The sequence below is a fragment of the Mchenga conophoros genome, linkage group LG3 (assembly GCF_057382185.1).
Source record: "Mchenga conophoros isolate Kocher_MC1m ecotype Shallow Benthic linkage group LG3, M_conophoros_male_GT1.1, whole genome shotgun sequence".
NCBI classification, from domain to species: domain Eukaryota; kingdom Metazoa; phylum Chordata; class Actinopteri; order Cichliformes; family Cichlidae; genus Mchenga; species Mchenga conophoros.
This window is the reverse complement of record NC_140528.1, coordinates 39,876,673-39,894,754: the sequence shown is the minus strand read 5'-3', so window position 1 is coordinate 39,894,754 and position 18,082 is coordinate 39,876,673. Positions and strand designations below refer to the sequence as shown.

The 18,082-nt window shown below is 39.7% G+C and overlaps 1 protein-coding gene across 1 annotated transcript; it reads left to right on the top strand.

The window, feature by feature from the left end:
* Positions 1-24: 24 nt before the first annotated feature.
* Positions 25-17,982, top strand: LOC146578599 (uncharacterized). Its single transcript, XM_085267826.1, has 10 exons — positions 25-40; positions 152-213; positions 8,276-8,360; positions 8,487-8,747; positions 8,827-9,072; positions 9,151-9,333; positions 9,477-9,566; positions 10,962-11,060; positions 16,260-16,346; positions 17,605-17,982. The coding sequence occupies exons 1-10, from the start codon at positions 25-27 to the stop codon at positions 17,646-17,648; spliced, it is 1,173 nt and encodes a 390-aa protein (XP_085123952.1). The 3' UTR covers positions 17,649-17,982.
* Positions 17,983-18,082: the final 100 nt, after the last annotated feature.

The following is an 18,082-nucleotide window of genomic DNA, read 5'->3' as shown; positions in this document are numbered from 1 at the left end:
CAAACCTGCGCATCATAAGTTACCATGGTAATGTACCCAGGTAAGGAGTGAACCCCAAAGTTGACCCTGAAGTTATCCGAATAAGCCAAAATCCTGCCTCACAGCACAGACCTGTGACGAGAACGTTGTTTTTTTCTTATTCTGTCGGCAGTGATGTCATTGGAAGGCGGCGTTAAACTAATCGAAAGTACGCCGATGAGTCAGCGTGTGTCCGTTAGTTTTTCTCTGTTTATACCTGCACCATAATGACTCTGTTAACATCAGCCTGTCTCTGCCTGCCTCTGTTGTTGGTCTGTGTCGTGGATTTGGCCTCTTCAGGTGAGCTCTGTCCTATTATTTCAACTCAGTGATCAAAAAGCCTCGCTTACCTTCTTTTCTAATAAGGTTACCCTGACCGCTGAGGAACAAATTTGGGCTCAAATCGCCCCATAATATACTTTATATTCTTAATTCAGGAAGGAAGTACAGATGTGATGTCTGTGTGGATCAGCAGCCTTTACCTGTATTTACTTCTGTGACATCTGAGTGGACTAAGCCATCTCGCGTGGTTTGTAGTGACGCATGTCATGTTCTGCCATGTCCCACTTGTTCCTGATGAAGTTTGTTTCCCAGGATGATTCATCAGGAGCTCAGCTCAGATAAAGCAAATAGGAGTAAATCGTAAAAACTGCAGTGAATTCTGATGTTCACTTCAATCATCTTCATCTAATCTTAATTTAGAGAGATTCTGTGTGCAGCAACAATCATAACAGCAGCAAACAGCTGTATTTATGAAGGACTTTAACCTCTGACAGAAGTTCTGAACATAGAAATACATCAGAGGAAAATTTATATTACAAATTAATAAAATTACAACACTAAATAAAAGCATCAGCATCATTAGATCAAATTAAACACGGGTTTAAAAAAAAGGAATAAGTAAATAAACAAAACAAACATCTCAAACTGTCTCGGATGCCAAGCAGAAGAGGTCAGTCTTAATGACAAAGTGTAAAAGGTCTGTAGCGTGAAACAGTTTGGGAGCCGCTACAGCAAAAGCCCCGTCCTCACATGTTACATTTTATTTATATATAACTCTTAAAAAGGGTTTACTGAGTGGTTTGACAGGCTAAAGCTGAAGATTTACACAGAGAACCGAACATTAAAATCACAAGAAAAGAAAAAAAGAATATACAAGAAAACACCTGAAAGTAAAACATGTCAGATGTAACCTCATCAAATGAAAACAATCCATTAGAAATTAGTTTTAAAGCTGATTTAAAGGAGGCCCCTGACTCTGAGCCTGATCTGCTTCCAAAGCCGAGGAGCAAAACCTTCACTGTAAAACAGCCGGGAGGCCTTGTGTGTATCTGCTGTACAGCTGGGAACCAGACCAGGTGGGTCTGTATAGGATAAAGAACTTTTATATCAGATATTAGCAAACTGCAGGCCTCTGCAGCCCAGTCAAATGTAACTTGTTTGACTTCTCAGCAAGCTGATCATTTTCAGGAGTCAGGATCTGAATACTTTATTAATCCCCGAGGAAATTATGTGGTCACAGTTGCTCCAAGACTATAATATATTGTATTATTTAATTTACCTTTGTTAATTACTCTTCTTACTAAGTTATTAATATAATAAATTTGTGTCTAATTATAAATATACACGCAAATATGTAGAAATGAAAAACTCTCTAAAACCCACAAGTTGAGAGAAAGGTATTAAAAATGAACTAACATACAATAATAATAAAAATGTCCTTTGTTTGTTTTCCATGAAAACGTCTTTAAGACAAATTAACAGTTGGTTTAAATAATAATGGCTTGCATGCCCTGGGACAGACTGACAGAGGCGAGGCTGCCATATCGCACCATCGGCCCCTCTGGCCATCACCAGTAGGTGAAGAGTCTCGACCACGGACACAATACTGAGAGTGTCCGAGGTGCAGAGGCCTCTTTCTGTTCAGGAATGTTGTGAATACTTTGAGATTCATATGAATTGCAATTCCTACCTCTACATTTATTTTTTAAAATATATAATTAGCACAGCGTGGCCGTGCAAAGTTTTATATGTTTTCTTTAGTTTTTATTCCTATTAATTATATTTTCACTTGTTACCTCTGAATTATTGAATCAGACCTACATGACATTTTCAGCAACATTATAATTCAAATACTCCTTTAATTATTGATTATTCTCATTAATTTTTGATCATTTTATATATTTTTCCATAGTTTTACATTTGGATTTAACAGATGATTCTCTCACATAACAGACAAATATTCGTGAAATTATGATACATTTCTGGACATATTTTTACAATCTAAATATGCATATGTACAAAAAAATATATTTAAAAAACAAGTAAATTGTGTTTTACTATATTTACAGTGATGTTATGTTATTTTACCTTTGACATGTAAGATCACAGTGTACTTATGTAAATTTCATGATATCCTAGAAAGACAGTACAAAACTGAAATATACAGTAAGATACTTTGACATTACTATTTTTTGGAGCAGTGTAACTGAAAACACTCTGAGTGTTTTCATATAAAGATTTGTGAGTGGCAGCAGTTTCATGTCTGTTATCAGCTGTTCTGTCTGCAGTGACGTCCTCTGTGTGTTTTACTGTGCAGACACTGATCCAGCTGCAGTTTACTCAGCAGTGAGTAAACACAGCAGGAACTATGTAGGTCCTCCAGAGTTGGGAGAAGCCATCCAGTAACCCTGTGGAGCTCCTTTTTCTGTGCAACAGCAAAACCACACACAAGCAATACACTAACGTGTGGAGCCATGGTATGGGGATCTTCCTGAGGACCCTCAGGAAAGTCTCTGCTGTGTCATCTTAACCAGCTCTGTGGTGTTTAGACCCTGGGTCATTTCTGCCTGAGGTAAACTTGCAGAAACAGGAAGTCCTGACCCTCTCTTTATGGTTCCAGCTGTCTGTTACTTTTCTTCTTGAAGTCAGTCATCAGGTCGTTTGTCCTGGACACTGTGGTGTCATCAGGGTTCATCAGATTATAGAGCAGGGGCTCAGCACACAGCTCTGTGGGGATCCAGTGTTGAGGCTGAGAGCTGCAGAGCTGTGTCAGCCCACTCCAGCGTGGGGACTAAGTAACGCGTTACAGTAACTACGTTATTATTGTGCTAACGAGCACGGTAACTAGTTATTATGACAAAATCAGGAACACGTTACTCGTTACTGGGATTTAGATAGGCTCGTTATTCGTTACTTCGTGTGGTGGTTATCGCGGAGCTTCCACAGTTTCAGTAACATTAGCAAGTGGTGGAGGCAGCAGGTGGAGGATGGAAAGGGGACGCAGAAGGAAAAGAGACCCGAGGCGGCCGCCGGTCCAAGTGTGAACTGAACTTCAGGTAAGAAGTTATGACCTGCAGTCTATCAGGGTCAGATATGAACCAAGACGTCATCTATTCTTCACTGAAGGAGTCCACCAGTCCAACCACTGACGTCCAGCTGCTGGTCTCTAACTGGTCCTCCCAGCACCTCAGACCAGAGGACATCCACATGTTACAGAGATTTTTACATGTTTCACTTTCATTTCTTTCTCAATTCGACTCAAACAAGTCAAACAATGTATTCTATAGTTTACTTACATCACTGTGTGTTTGATGCTGAAGAGTTTTACTTCCTTACTCAACAATAAATATACCAGGAAGCAGCTGACATTGGAAAAACAAACAAACAACAGATTTAAAAGTTGTCAGTTTCTGGTAGCAGCTGAAATGTTTTCATGAGTAAAAACTAGTTTTTCTCCTTTTTGTATTTGTTTGTTCAAAACAAAAACAGCAAAAAAAAAAAAAAGCCTAATTAAAATGTTACAATTACCAGTAAAAGAGGAGAAAACCCGGCTTCTGTCACCACGTGGTCGCCACTGAAAAGGTTTTTTTTTTTTTTAATTCATTCCTCCTCCTGGAGGAGAAGCTCAGTATAAATCTGCTGCCATCTACTGGCTACACTGAGTGTTACAGCAGAGCAGCTGCTTTATAAATGAAAAACAGAACAAGAAACCAGCGTTACTCTGCCATCCAGAGGAAATATCTGGCTGTGCATCATGTTTCTGAGATTTTTACAGTAGCCTCAGTTTTCTGTGAATTCCTTTTCTTTTGGATGTTCCCTTTACTGGTCTCCATAGTGACTCGTCAGCCTCCATCCCAGCATCCTCCTCCTCCTTCTAACATACCCTCTGTTGTATTTCTCTTTTCCTCCTGCCTGCAGCTCCATCTTCACCATCCTTTGTCCAGGATATCCACTCTCCCTCCTCTGCACACGTCCAAACCATCATAACCTTTTTACGTCTTTAAGATGTGGCTGTAGTTTAGCTAGCTTGATGTTTTTCTATTAGTATGTTGACGCGGGTGGACAGTTCCAACCTGCACTGAACTCTGTTATAATTGTGATGGTTTTATAATTTAATTTTCTTAAATTTCACACATGGCATCACATCTGAGTAGTGTTTACCTGCCTCGTCCATCTTTGTCACAGCTGCAAAATTAAATTACCATGACAACATCTCAGTACAGCCAGATAAACACCTGATACAGGGGCTTCATCTAAGAGGTAACAAAGTACAGGTTAGGTTTCAAAGTTTACTCATTAAAAGCTAAAATGTGTTTTCGACCCGACTGTTGTGCAGTTTTCTCTCAGTGGGAAAAGTAAAGAATGCAATGATCTGCACATCTCATAAATTTACTTACAGTTAAACATGTAAAACATATCAAATCGTTAAACTGAGATTCCTTTTGTGTTTCATAAAAATAATTCAGCTTATTTTGAGTTACCAACATGTCGAGAGCTCTGGTTCCAACATGCAGGCTGGAAGTGGTCTAAAAAGGGCAAGCAGCATAATAAGTAAATAAACAGGCCACTAAAACATGTATGAAGGGCCATGTGGGCGTATGTGCTGCCCTCTAGCTGCCGAGACTAATTCAGAGCCGCCACCTTTGGCATTATTAATTTGCAGTTCTTTTCTACTTTGTAATTCGTGTTCTCTTTATCGGTAAACTGCACTGACACAGCACTTGACTCTCTGTAATTCTTACCTGGATGATAACTGGAACCTGTACGACTTAATAAGAAGAGGTGGTCGTCCATTTAGTGTGACACTTTTTACTGTGGAAACAAAAACAAACAAGCAAAGAATAAAGAAATAAAAGATAATAAACACTAAATCTGAACTCTTTATGTGCTGTCTCTGAAAACACTGAACATAAAATGTTAAAAATATAAAGATGTTTATTCCTTATTTAAACTTCCAGCCTTTTGTGTGACCTGCATGAAACAGTTCACACAATCACCAACAGGGGGCGATGATGACCTCATGGGCCAAAAGGTCACAATGATTATGAAATCGCTCCAATGCGACACTTCTCCATCTGTTCAGATCCAAAATAACTTCTCACTGTTGTGTAATGATTCTTCATCCCCAGCAGACGAGAGAAACGCTGTAACAAGAAGGTTTTACCGTCTGTGTCAGTTTCACTTCCTCCTTCCTGTGACGGTGTGAGGCCTGCATCAGCACCACACTGCAGCAGCAATGATTGATAACACAAACACTCAGACAAACATCCTCAGCAGCCTGATAACGCAGTGTGAAACTACCCACAACTGTGAAACAATCAGTTTGTCTTCCTTTTTGTTTCATAAAACCACAGAAAGATTATGAAACAATCTCCGACACACCGAGACCCGAAACATCAGAGCTGTGAAATGTAGAAAAAGGGAATTCCCGACATACACTGAAGGGGTTAAATCTGTAGATGGTGCAGGAGGAGGAGAAGCTGCAGATGACTGATATGTAGCTGACACACCGATGAAACAGACCTCCTGTGATACTGTGGAGAAAGACTACGAGCAGCAGCTGTGAGGAGCGTCACCTGCAGGTAGATGAGCTGATCTCAGTGCTGACACGTGTATGTTGCTGTGTGGGAACGAGTGTAGTCAGTTCTCTGTGTGTGCTGACCTCTTCATGGTCTGACAGAGGCCAGGGTACATAACTGGCTCTTGACCAGCTTCAGCCTGTGTCCACCAACAAGGTGTGTTGGTACAATATTTGAGCGTTGATGGCCCAGTGCTCCTCTGCAGACTCAGACACACATTTTCTACACTTATAAAACATTTGAAACAGAAAGAATAAAAAGCAAACAGCACTCAAAAGTCAAATATATTTAAACCAAGAGTTTAATACAAAAAATCTGATGACCGTGACAACAAAATATGAAAGATTTTGTTGTCATTGTACCAATGGAAATATTTTGGGGTCATTCTAGACCCAACATTTCCTTCAAGAGTCACATAAATAAAGTGTCCCAGGTACTTAAATTTAATAATCGACATTTTAATCATATACGTAATAATTTAAATATGAATGTTGCAAAAACTTAATTTTACTCAATGATCATCTCCCATATGGACTATTGTTTGACGTCCTGGTCACTTGCTTGTCCAACAACACTTAAAACTATTGAAAACATTTATAAAAGAAGTTTAAAACTACTTGGCAAAAAAAACGACTTCCCACGACCACTGTCATGTGTTAAAAATCATAAATTACTGAACTTCAATAACTTAGTGAAACTTAAAAGAATGTGTTTAATATATAAAGTCTTACACTCCCTTGCTCCACCACCACTAAAGCAATTTGTTTAAGGCACAGGTTAAAAACTGGTTATGGACAAATCAAGTGTGTGATCATGTATAAGTTGTATAGTTTAAATGTTTTATTTGGGAATAGAAAAGTGTGTATGTGTGAGTTTGGTGATGGAGTTTTTATTATGAATGAATTATGAATTATCATGTCTATTTTTTTATGTTTTACGGACAAAAGATGGAAATTCGCCCTTGGCTATAACCTGGTATTTTTTATATTAATGGAATTTTTTTTTACATTTGTGTTCATTAACATGCACTGGCCTAAATAAATTAAAATAAAATAACAATGTTAGTATTTAAAGTCCAACATCTCCCTCTAGTGGTCATATATAAACCATGTGGGAGGATGGTGTTCATTATATTCCAGCTACCACAGCTTAACAGGCTGGATAAACTCTGCATGTCTCCTGTCAGTCTTGTGTCTAACACAGACACACAAACATTCACATCTACGACCAATTTAGACTCACAGGTTAATCTAACTGCCTGACTGTGGACTGTGGGAGAAGCAGAGTGCCCAGAAACAGCCATGCAGACGCCACACAGAAAGATGGATGCTGGATTCAAACCCAGCACCTTCTTCCAGTCAGACAACAGCATCACCATGCTGCCTCAGGGGGACGTCCACTAAATGGTTATAATGGTTGTAGTTTGTTTCATTGACTAAGCTACAACACTGACAGCAGACTGAAGTAGAGTCGACGTTTTAAATGATATTTTTAATTGATTTCTTGTGAATAAAGTCATAAATGTCATTTATTGATTATCACAGAGAAACTCAAATATCATGTAATCATCTCAGTTAACCTCAAATTATGTCAAAACAACGTTGCTGGTTTCTTAACTTTTGAAAGCACAAAAGGTTTTATGTATTTCTGTGTGTTACACTTAAAAAAAACAACTTAATTTTAAAGGTTTTGCAACAAAAGAGGAACTGCAGAGTGTCTAAGTTCATATTCTGGAATAAATTTATCACATGAATCATTAAGAGGTTAGAAATCCACCAATAACTCTCAAATAGAGGAAGAATACGTGCTCAGAGGAAGAGGGCGGGCTTTACTTGGTGTCAGTGACAGAAATGAAAAAAAGCTCAAATGAGTGAGAAGGACGATGAAGGAAACATCTGTGCTGTGTCTGCTCTGTAAGTAGAATCTCTGTGTTTGTTTGAATTCTTGTACTTTGACTGTCTGCTCTCCTGATAACTGATGATGGAGGAGAAGACATGAAAAACAAATCAGGCTGAATTCAAGTTCAAACACCACGAGGACCAACTGCAGGTCTGAAGTTTAACAGAGTTACTGATGAATTACTGACTGTGAAGCACTATGGTCAACACTGTTGTTTTAATATGTGCTATATAAATAAATTTTGATTTGATTAGATTTTGAATTTATAAGTGAAAAGCTGAAATAAAATGTTGGTGTTTGTGTGAACAGAGCAGAGAGGTGCACTCTTACGTGGACCTCAGTTTAGTGCTTTTGTATTTACTAATACATACAGTTACATATTATTATAACATAACTGTATGTGATTCCTTGTGTAACAGTAACTACATTAGAGCATGAAATATGAAATGATGTGATCAGTTTTATTTTAGAATTCATTATTATCAAATATTACGAAGTTGTTCTTTACATTCACCTCAAATCAACCTGAGTGTCATTTCTCTTTAGTTCTGATCTCACTGCTGAGCTGCACAACAAACCAAGGTCAGTAACCTTCTTCTGTCACAGTTTAAACCTGATAAACTCTGACAGGTTTTACACATTTGGATTAAAACCTTCAGTAAAGATCTCAAAGACGTGATCATCAGTTCTTCATTTTAACCCTCACAGCTCGTCTGACTGTGAGTCCCAGCAGCTCTCAGTTCTTTGAAGGAGACTCTGTGACTCTGAGCTGTGAGGAGGACGACAGCTCTGCTGGATGGACTCTGAGGAGAAACGCAAGCAAAGGACAGAGGACTCAGTGTGGAGATGGGTGGGGAAAAGCAGCTGGTTCTTCCTGTAACATCGATGTTTTCACCCATTACAGTGGAGTTTACTGGTGTGAGTCCAGAGAGGGTCCCATCAGTAACATGGTTAACCTGACAGTCACTGGTAAGCTGAGTGTGTGGAGTTAGTGTTGATGAAGCTGTGTGTAAATGGATGAAATGCTGTAGTTTGTCTCTGTGTTGAGGTGGATCAGTGATCCTGCAGAGTCCTGTCCTCCCTGTGATGGAGGGAGATGACGTCACTCTGCTCTGTAAAAACAAGACTGGTCCCTCCAACCTCCCAGCTGCTTTCTATAAAGATGGCATCTTCATTGGGAATGAGTCAACAGGTCACATGACCATCCAGCATGTTTCCAGGTCTGATGAAGGCCTCTACAAGTGTGACATCAGCGGTCATGGAGAGTCTCCATCCAGCTGGATCACTGTCACAGGTGACACACTCACCTGTCTGTGTTTCTGCAGCTTTCAACATTCACAATAAACTAATGATTACATGTTGTTTATTTAAGGGAAATCTACAACCACATCTCCATCTACTCCCACACCTGTATCTACATCCACTTCTATCCCTACATCAGCATCACCGCATCTTGTTCTTCCTGTGTTAATCTCTGTTGGGTCAGTCTGTGTTGTGGTTCTACTGGTGTTACTGGTTCTGCTGGTGAGAAAACATAATCACAGAAAACCTGAAGGTGAGTCTCACACTTCCTGATCTTTCATGTGTGGAGTTTGATTTGTTAAACATTATTATGATTAGATTTCAGTGTTTATTTTATCTGTCTGTGATAATAACATTTGCATTCATACGATAAATCATATTACTGTTACATTTCAGCAGATCAAGACAAAGCTGCAGGAGAAGATGTCACATACAGTGACGTCAAGATATCACATGGTCGACAGCAGCCTGTGAAACACAGCAGAGGTAATGTTTGGGGAAATTTTGGCGGGAGATGGTGTCAGAAAGCTGTATGTTTACGATAAGGGAGATGTGCCAGTTTTATACCACTACAGGATTTTCAAATATATAAAGAAAATCTTTGAAAAGCATGTAGAGTTCACTTCATGTGACAGGAACAGTCGCCTCAGATAAAGACCTTCAGTAACAGATGATCCTCTACAGGAGAATCTATGACACAGTTCAGTAACATGGAGATTGTTTGAGAAACAAGCATCAGCTGAAATAGGAAACAAATGACTTGTTACTTTTGTAAAGATTTACTTGAGTGCACTTATCATTTTTCTTAGCATCCTGTGTCCATGTAGCTTATTCAATAGACTGTATACCAAAGATGGACAAGGCTCTATGACATCATCCACCAGTTTCTGAAAGTCTGCAGCATTTTCAAGCCTTAAAGTAAATGTTTCTGACACGTTAGTTTTATTTAGACTAATGTGACTCTGTTTTTTATGAGAAGGAGAAGTGCGAAGTTATCAATGCCAATGCTAGCTAGCTTATATAGCTACATCCACAGACAGCATGGGGCAGATAACTGGGCACATGTTTAGTAGAAGCGTGACCTGCTGGAGGGAAAGGGGTCTAAGCAGCTTTGATCAGATTTGATTGGCTCCAGAGTGGTTAGATTTGGGCTAACGTTTCAGGAACGTAAAATCGAGGGCACATAAGAAACTGGAAGCATGTGAAAGTGTGTGTTTTGAGCCCTGGATCATGAGGAGCTTCATCTTTTCAAGTGGTTAAGACTGTGCGTTAGTCTAACGTTGTGCGTTTATGATAGATCGCGAGAATATTATGAAGCATGTTAGGCATATAGCTCACCTTCATATTTTACACATTTAATGATAAAGATTATTCAATTAGTTAAATGACTTTTTCATAGGTAGTTAATTCATAGGTAGTATGCAACACCATCTTAGTTAAATATATCTGTATGTAAAGTTTCACACCATACTAAGTGAGAATTGTTCTTTGCATGCTGGACGGTCTGTTGTCTGCGGTTAGCTGAAGCTAACAGCTCCGCAGTTGTTCAGCATCCTGTTTGTGACATAAAGAAAACACTTCAGCTGCAGGTGTTTCAACACAGGGCTGTTAGTTTAAACATCTTTAAACACGAAAAACACTTATGTGATAACATTTTAAATTCCATTAATCTCAGTATCTTTGTTTAGGCTCTGAATCTACCTTTTATGAACGTAATCATTTGTTAGTTGTGTGATATCGTGGCACGTTTACCTGATCTGTGGTCACTCAGTTACATTTTATTTGTCACAGAAGCTTTTCACCTTTTCAGTGATTCTATCTTCTGCTTAAACTATTTTAAACATCCTAAATCATCTAAATAGTTTGTGTTTTATTGTACAGAGAGTGATTCTGCTACAGTCTACTCAGAAACGAGAATTGAAGACGTCAGTTATGGAGAAATCGTCATCAAAGACAAGAAGAAAAAGTCAAAGACAAAAGGTAGAGCTGCTCCTCTTTTTCTCCATCTGGGTTCGTTTCTACATCCAATCACTGAGCTAAATGCTAACATATGAATGCTAACACTTTAATAGTTCATAACATTTGAACTTCACATGTTCACCATCTTAGCAGCACGCTCATATTTAGTAATTACCAAGCATCGTGAACACAAGAAACAAACAACATACTGCTGCATTTAAACAGTGAGCTAAATTGGATCTTTGAGGTTTTAAGCAACAAACGGTTCTTTTTACGTACATGTGCCAGTTTCCTGATTGGCTTCCTACGGTCATGTGATGATGAACATTTTCTCAGAATCCTCAGCTGTTTCGTGAAAAACTAAGTATACCTCATTTATTTATCTTCTTTTCTTCATCTTCTTATCTATATGACTTTCACAGTCTTGTCATTGTGAAGGAATTTTGGCCCACTTTTCTTTGCATCATTGAATCAGGTCTTTGAGGTTTGTGGGCATTTGCGATGCACAGCTCTCTTAATAAGATCACTAACGGTCTCCTAAGTGTTCTAATCAGACTGAGGTCTGGGCTCTAACTGGAGTGTCACAGCTTTGTTTTTTGGGTTCACATTAAACTCTAGAACACTTTGGAAGTTACTGGTTGGTTCATTTACTGCAAGGTGCTCAGGTCCTGTGCTTCAGAACAGGCCCAAATCCTCACACCTCCACCACCATGCTGACAGTCGGTATGTGGCGTCAGTGTTGATGTGCAGTGTTTGGTTTTCCCTCAAATGTTGTCTTGTGCATTATGGACAAACATTTACACTTTGGTCTCATCTGAGGACAAAGTCCCAGAAGTCTTGATTTTTGATTTCTTGGTTTGTTCAGATGCGAAAAATCCCAAAACAAAACATAAAGAGAGAAGACGTTTTCCCCTGGGAAGTCTTTTTTTATTTGAATTGTTTTAATTTTACCATAATGAACTTTAACATTTAGCATGTAAAACCTGTAGAGTCTGAGGTGTAGCTGTTGGATGTTTTGCAGTTTGGGGTCAATTTGCTGGGATGTTGACTGCTGGGGAAACTGCAGTAAACACTTGCTGATGATCAGTTAATTAAGTGCATTTGATTAGTGTTTGGCTGCTTACCTTAGAAATTCCTGTGGACACAATGAGGTTGTACTTAAACTTGTTATGTGACTGTAAATCCAAACAGTGGCTCGATTATTTACAGGAGCTTTATGAGGGAGGAATAAATCAGCGGCAGTTATATCCTGCAGTTCACATACGTTAAGGTCTGTCACTGTAAGACTAAATGAGGATTTTGTGTGAAGAAAGAATAAAAAATAAACATGTAACTTTTATTACCCTGGAAAATCTTGTCTGTTAATATTATCTGACATAACCAGACAACAGACTCACCTTCATGACACTAAAACAAATCTGGCATTAAGCTCAGCTCACTGTGGCAGTCTCTCTTCACAACAGCCGCTTTAACTTGTGGCGTCAGCCCCAAACAGTCGCTGTAAGTTGTAATTTTGCTGTCAAACAATCCTAAACAGCTGCCGCTAGCGATGTCATTACCCCAAAAAAGGCACATCAGATTGGGCAGGTAGTAACATCTGAGGATGTCAGCAGTGTTGATGCTACGATTTGAGCTGAGCTGCCCATGCTCGCTCTTAGACAAAGAGTTTTTTTATTAATGTTTTTTATTCATTCCTGTTAACAATAACCTTAGAGAAAGGCCACAGATAACAATGTATTATTGGTTCTTTCAACACTTCCTGACAGCATGACTGTCTGTGGTGGCTCATTGGTTCCAACCGAATACATAAAATGTTAAAACACTAAAAATCTAACGTTCAAACTTCCTCTGTGTTGCTTCACTCAAAGAAACAGGAAACGCTGCACTTGTTGTCGATTTTCTTTAGCAGCAGATTAATCCACACTTGTTGCTGCAGGATGGTGTGTGTAAGCATGTTGTCATGATGATGAACAGACAGGTCATCCAGCTCAATAGTTCTGCTTTCTGATGTGATTTTAGCACAAATATGGCACATCTGCCATTTTCTTTGAGCGACATGTGGCTCTCAGCGTCTGCCTCAGCTTAGCCACAAGTGCCCTGTGAATTGACCTGATGCCATGTGTGCAGTAACATTTGGGCCACTTCTCTACCACAGAACATCCATCATACTGTAATAGAGCGATACATGCCAAAAGCAGCCCACATTAGGCCCAGATGTGCCTTGGTACATACACAAGATAGAGAAGCGACGTCCTGTGGTTGAAACCAGTTAGTCTGAAGCAGGTGAGATTTCTATCTGCTATGTACTCTGGCTTGGATAGTAATAGTGTTCATGTTGTGAGACTGTAGCTTGTGGTGAAGTGTGTCATTTAGCATTGTAGAAGCAGCAGCTTGGTGGATGTCACCTTTCTTTTTCACACAAAACATCTCACAGGTCTATCCAGTCATTCATTGGCTCAGAGCAGAGAGGTGTTAAGAGGTGTGAGGTGCTGCTGCAGTGTATGAAGTACATGTACTTTCTACATGATGCAACATTGCAAATACAATTTTGACATATTTTTCGTGACCTAACAGTTATTCCCAGTAATCATATCAAAAGCAGTTCTGGAATCAGTTTTGGAAAAAACTAAGCAGGTCGGATCAACGAGGCCCAGAGATAAAGCTCCTGGTTATGTTTAACCTTGAACAGAGTAGATTTACGTCCTCTTGCAGTCACTATTATGAGTGACATTATGACTCACTTTCGGGCTTTGGTCAGAATTGTAACTGATATCAAACTTCTCATCTTTCTCTGAAAGCAACCTTTTAATAAAGACATGTGAGCAGCATATGAGGTTAGTTATAGATGACCAACACCAAACTGGACCATCTCTACCCCCAACTGTCACTCAGCAACAGATCCCCACAGCGCTGCCTTCTCAGCCCCCTACTCTACACCCTGTACGACTATGACTGTACACCAACTCACCCAACCAACATCACTGTCAACTATGATGAAGATAAAACCGCACACAGGAGGTAGTGAACATCTCCTGGTGGTGCTCATGAATGAACCTCAAGCTGAATTCCCTTAAACACCCTGGTAAAGAAGGCCCAGCACTTCCTCCGTGTCCTGACGAAGAATAACCAGAAGCTGCTGCTGGCCTTCTACGCTCCTCAGTGGAGAGCCCGAGAGAACATGTTTGCTGGGGTGTTGTTTGAACACAGGTAGCTGTGCACTTACTGGACACTCAACTGTAGCTCTCATGCTGACACAGTGAACATTACCATTCAACAAGCATTAGACGACAGCTGTGCTTCATTTAGCTACATTAAAGCTCTACACAGTACAGAAACTTGCCCACTCAAGCTGACAAATAATGTTCATTTAAAAGCTGAAATGGGAGAAAAAGCAACTGTAATTCAATCAAAGTAAAACATGGACTGGCATCAGTGAGTTTTGGGGGTATTTTTTTTTCTTTCCTTTTAGGAAGAAACTTTTTGGTCACCATGGATTACTTCTCTTTATCTACAGCTCACACTGTCTGTGGTGCACCACAAGGTTCAACCTTAGGTCCTATTTTTCTTTCTATTTAAGTTCTTCCATTTAAAAAACCCCCCCACAACATCTCCTTTATTGTTACACCAGAGCCACACAGATATCACTTCCCAAAAGACCCAGCAGCTGTTTTAAATGATCTCAGTCACGTGACTGTAAATGTTGTCATAAAGCTGGCATCAGCTTAATACTACAGAGATGAGGCCGACTGAATCAGCTAAAAACACATTTATATAAAACTCATTTTGTGTGATTCCATTACTTAATCTGTATCAGTAGGATCGGACGTCTGTGGCTGTGGTAGAGTTGGGTCATACCAGTCAGAAGGTCAGCAGATCAACCCATGACTTCTCCCTGAAACATCGATCGGAGTGTGACTGAATGTGTGAATGCCAGAATGCTTAGGCATAGATAAAAGTACTGTATGTGCTTGTGACTGGGTAAATTAGAGTTGGACAAAGAAGTCAAACTAACAACTGAACATCTGCCTAAAGAACAAATATCTGAACATACCTGTAGAGTCCTAGTTATAATTAGACCATTCAGGCCTGTGGCACAGCAAAAGTTTTCAGTGTTGACACAATTGTACAATTGTAACCATGCTCTCTGGTCTTTCTGGGCTATGGGTGTGTGGTGGGCTTTCTCTTAAAATTATATTTTATTTAAAACAAACAAACAAACAAAAACACCAACAGGGCAGGACGGTGTGCACTCAACCTTTTACTCTATCGTCTCCTCGACACACATGGCACACAGGATACGTTACTCTCCATAAAACAGTCCCTTTGTAACCACTAGGTAGGAACAAAAATTACCTCCTACAAGATGCCTTGTATGAAGTAGTTAAATATGTAAAACAAATATGCAAGCCGGCTCGTTTTCTGTCTGAGACACGAGTTATTCCCATCATAAAAACAGAAGACAGATGAAGTTAAAAAAAAGAAACAAAAAAATGGTCTCGGGATGGTTTCTTGTGAGGAAGGACGTAGTGTCTTTAGAAAATCTTGCTGACTCTTGCGATGCAGACAGGCAGCAGACTTTAGAGGTGGTTCCTGTTTTTACGTCTCACACCTCCGCCCATCTGTCAGGGTGGAAAAAAAGAGAGAAGTTGGAATCAACAAGTGTTTGACTTTTTAATGTGGCTTTTTGTTAATTTCATGGATGATTCAAGTAACAGTTAAAGTGTGGGCAGCATGGAAACTGTGATTTGTATCTGAAGTAGTTCCTAGGAGCTTCTCAAGCAGTCCTTTAATACGATTCATTAACTTATCTTTTTTTAATCTGCATGTCAAACCACAGCAGCAACTTCCTCGTGTAGCCTGAGGCCAGCTGCAGTGCAGTTTGCTTTGGGTTGGCTAACAGCGGAGTGTTGCAATAAGATGTTTGCTTCATGCACTGTGGGGAAAGTGTGGCAGTTTGCAGTAAAAGAGCACGGCGGTTTTGTGGATGTCACCTTTGTTTTTCTCATAAACACCTCACGCTTCTATCCAGTCACTCATTGGCTTACAGCAGAGGTGTGAAGGGGAGAAGAGATGTGAAAACCCCTTTGGACTTTAAAAAATACTCATCGCTTGTATCACTTGTATTCTTCATGATGCAACATAACAAATAAAGTGTTTTGTAGTAGCTGTGGTGTTGCAGTTGTTGTACCTGCAGTAATTTAAATGTGTTTTATTTTACAGAGAGCGACAGCATGGCGGTCTACTCCTCAGTGAAAACTAAAGACCTCAGTTATGAACAAGTAGCCATCAGCCCAAAGAGAACCAGAGGTACAGCTGCTCTTTATCTCTCACTTTAAACAGAGCAAAGCTAGCAGTGTCATGCTAAGCTAAGCTAACCATGTTCTCACTCAAGCTCAGGATATCAACCTTCGCATCTTGAAAGGCGCAGGAACCAAACAACTTCCTCCTCGTCTTAGTGTGATGCATAAGCATACTACACTGATAACAAGTTTTCAAATGACTAAACCAGGGTGTTTTTAGACAGAAGACGAACCAATCAGCTCAAGGCCCAACGTAAGATAAAGAAGCATTTTTCTTTTTTGAGAACGAGTTTCAATTTCAAGTGCTGCACCAATTTGAGACAAATTTAACTAACAAAATAAACAGCCAAAATCAACCCACACAAGAAGGAAATATCTCAGTGGTCACATTTTAGTGAAGGGCAGGGGTTAATGTGTGATTTGGCAGGTGGGGAAACCTTAAGATTGGCTGTAGTGGTGCAGCGTGGGGAAAAGAGTTACTTAAAAGTGAATCACATAGTAATGTATCATGTGGTAGACTTTACTGTGGGTACAGGCTGTGACTGATATTCACTGATCGTTGTGAACTGAGCCAGCTGATTTAATCACGTAAAAGCAGATGTTTCATGAGCTGTCATAAATTTTAAACCCCTGATAATAGACAGCTAATTTCAAAGGTAGAATTTACTGAGTGAACATCATCACCTTGAATTTAGATTGATGCCTACTGCCTTTGCTGCAACCTACATGAAAACCACAGCCTGCTGTGTACAGTGCAGCATAGAGTATATATGGATACTTAAGTCTGTTTGCAGGATATTTCATGAAAAACAAATCAACAACACACCTAGTTACCAGTGGACCATCCTGGTACATTGTAGACAACATGTAGCCTCAGCTTTTAGTGTCAAACTGCTAATTTTGTCACCACAGACCTACAGACTAAATAGGGACGTTGATCATTTGACGCTTAAAGTTTGTTTCACTCGGTACAAAAGTTAAAGCAGGGTAAAACAGTAAAAAAAAAAAAAAACCCAGCGATGCCTCAGATGATGGTGTGGAAACTATTTCTGTGTTTCATGTGAGGATTACACTGTTTCCTCTGAAAATCTTGCTGAGTTGCAAACAGGCGGCAGACTCTGGAGCTGGTTCCTGTTTTTAAGCGTCGCTGCTCGTCCTGTCTGATAAAATCTGTCAGTTTAAATTTAAATGTCATTCAGTGACGCTGATGAGCTCATTACTGATCATTAATCGTGTTTCCTGTTGTTTCAACTGCTTGTGTTCAGACTTTAAACCAGAGTCAGAGGTCGTCTACTCTTCACTGAAGTAGTCCACCAGTCCAACCACAGATGTCCAGCTGCTGGTCTCTAACTGGTTCCCCCAGCACCTCAGACCAGAGGACATCCACATGTTACAGATTTTATTAAATATATTTTATGTCTTAATCTCCTGTTGTTGGACCCGTGATTCATAATTTGCATTTTGATGCAAAATCAGCAATGTGAAATATTTATGTAAATAATGTAAAATAGAGATATTTCTATGTAACATTAAAAACTTCCAGATGTTTTGTGGTATTTGTTTACATTTGTCCTGCTCCTGTTCCCACGCAGCATGGGGTCGGGGGTATCTCTGTGGCATTGATTAAATTTTGCTCTCTCATGCTCCTCGTGTGGTTCTGTGGGTTTCAAACATGGGGGGAGATGGAAAACTTGATTTGCTCCACTTTTGTTGTGGCTTACCAATACAAGCCTGGCTTCAGTG

What these genes read in the sequence shown, in the direction of transcription:
- LOC146578599 (XM_085267826.1), top strand. An exon ending in GCCTGTGAAACACAGCAGAG is followed by an intron (nt 9,567 to 10,961) that starts GTAATGTTTGGG and finishes TTTATTGTACAG; the next exon opens with AGAGTGATTCTGCTACAGTC. An exon ending in GAAAAAGTCAAAGACAAAAG is followed by an intron (nt 11,061 to 16,259) that starts GTAGAGCTGCTC and finishes TTTATTTTACAG; the next exon opens with AGAGCGACAGCATGGCGGTC.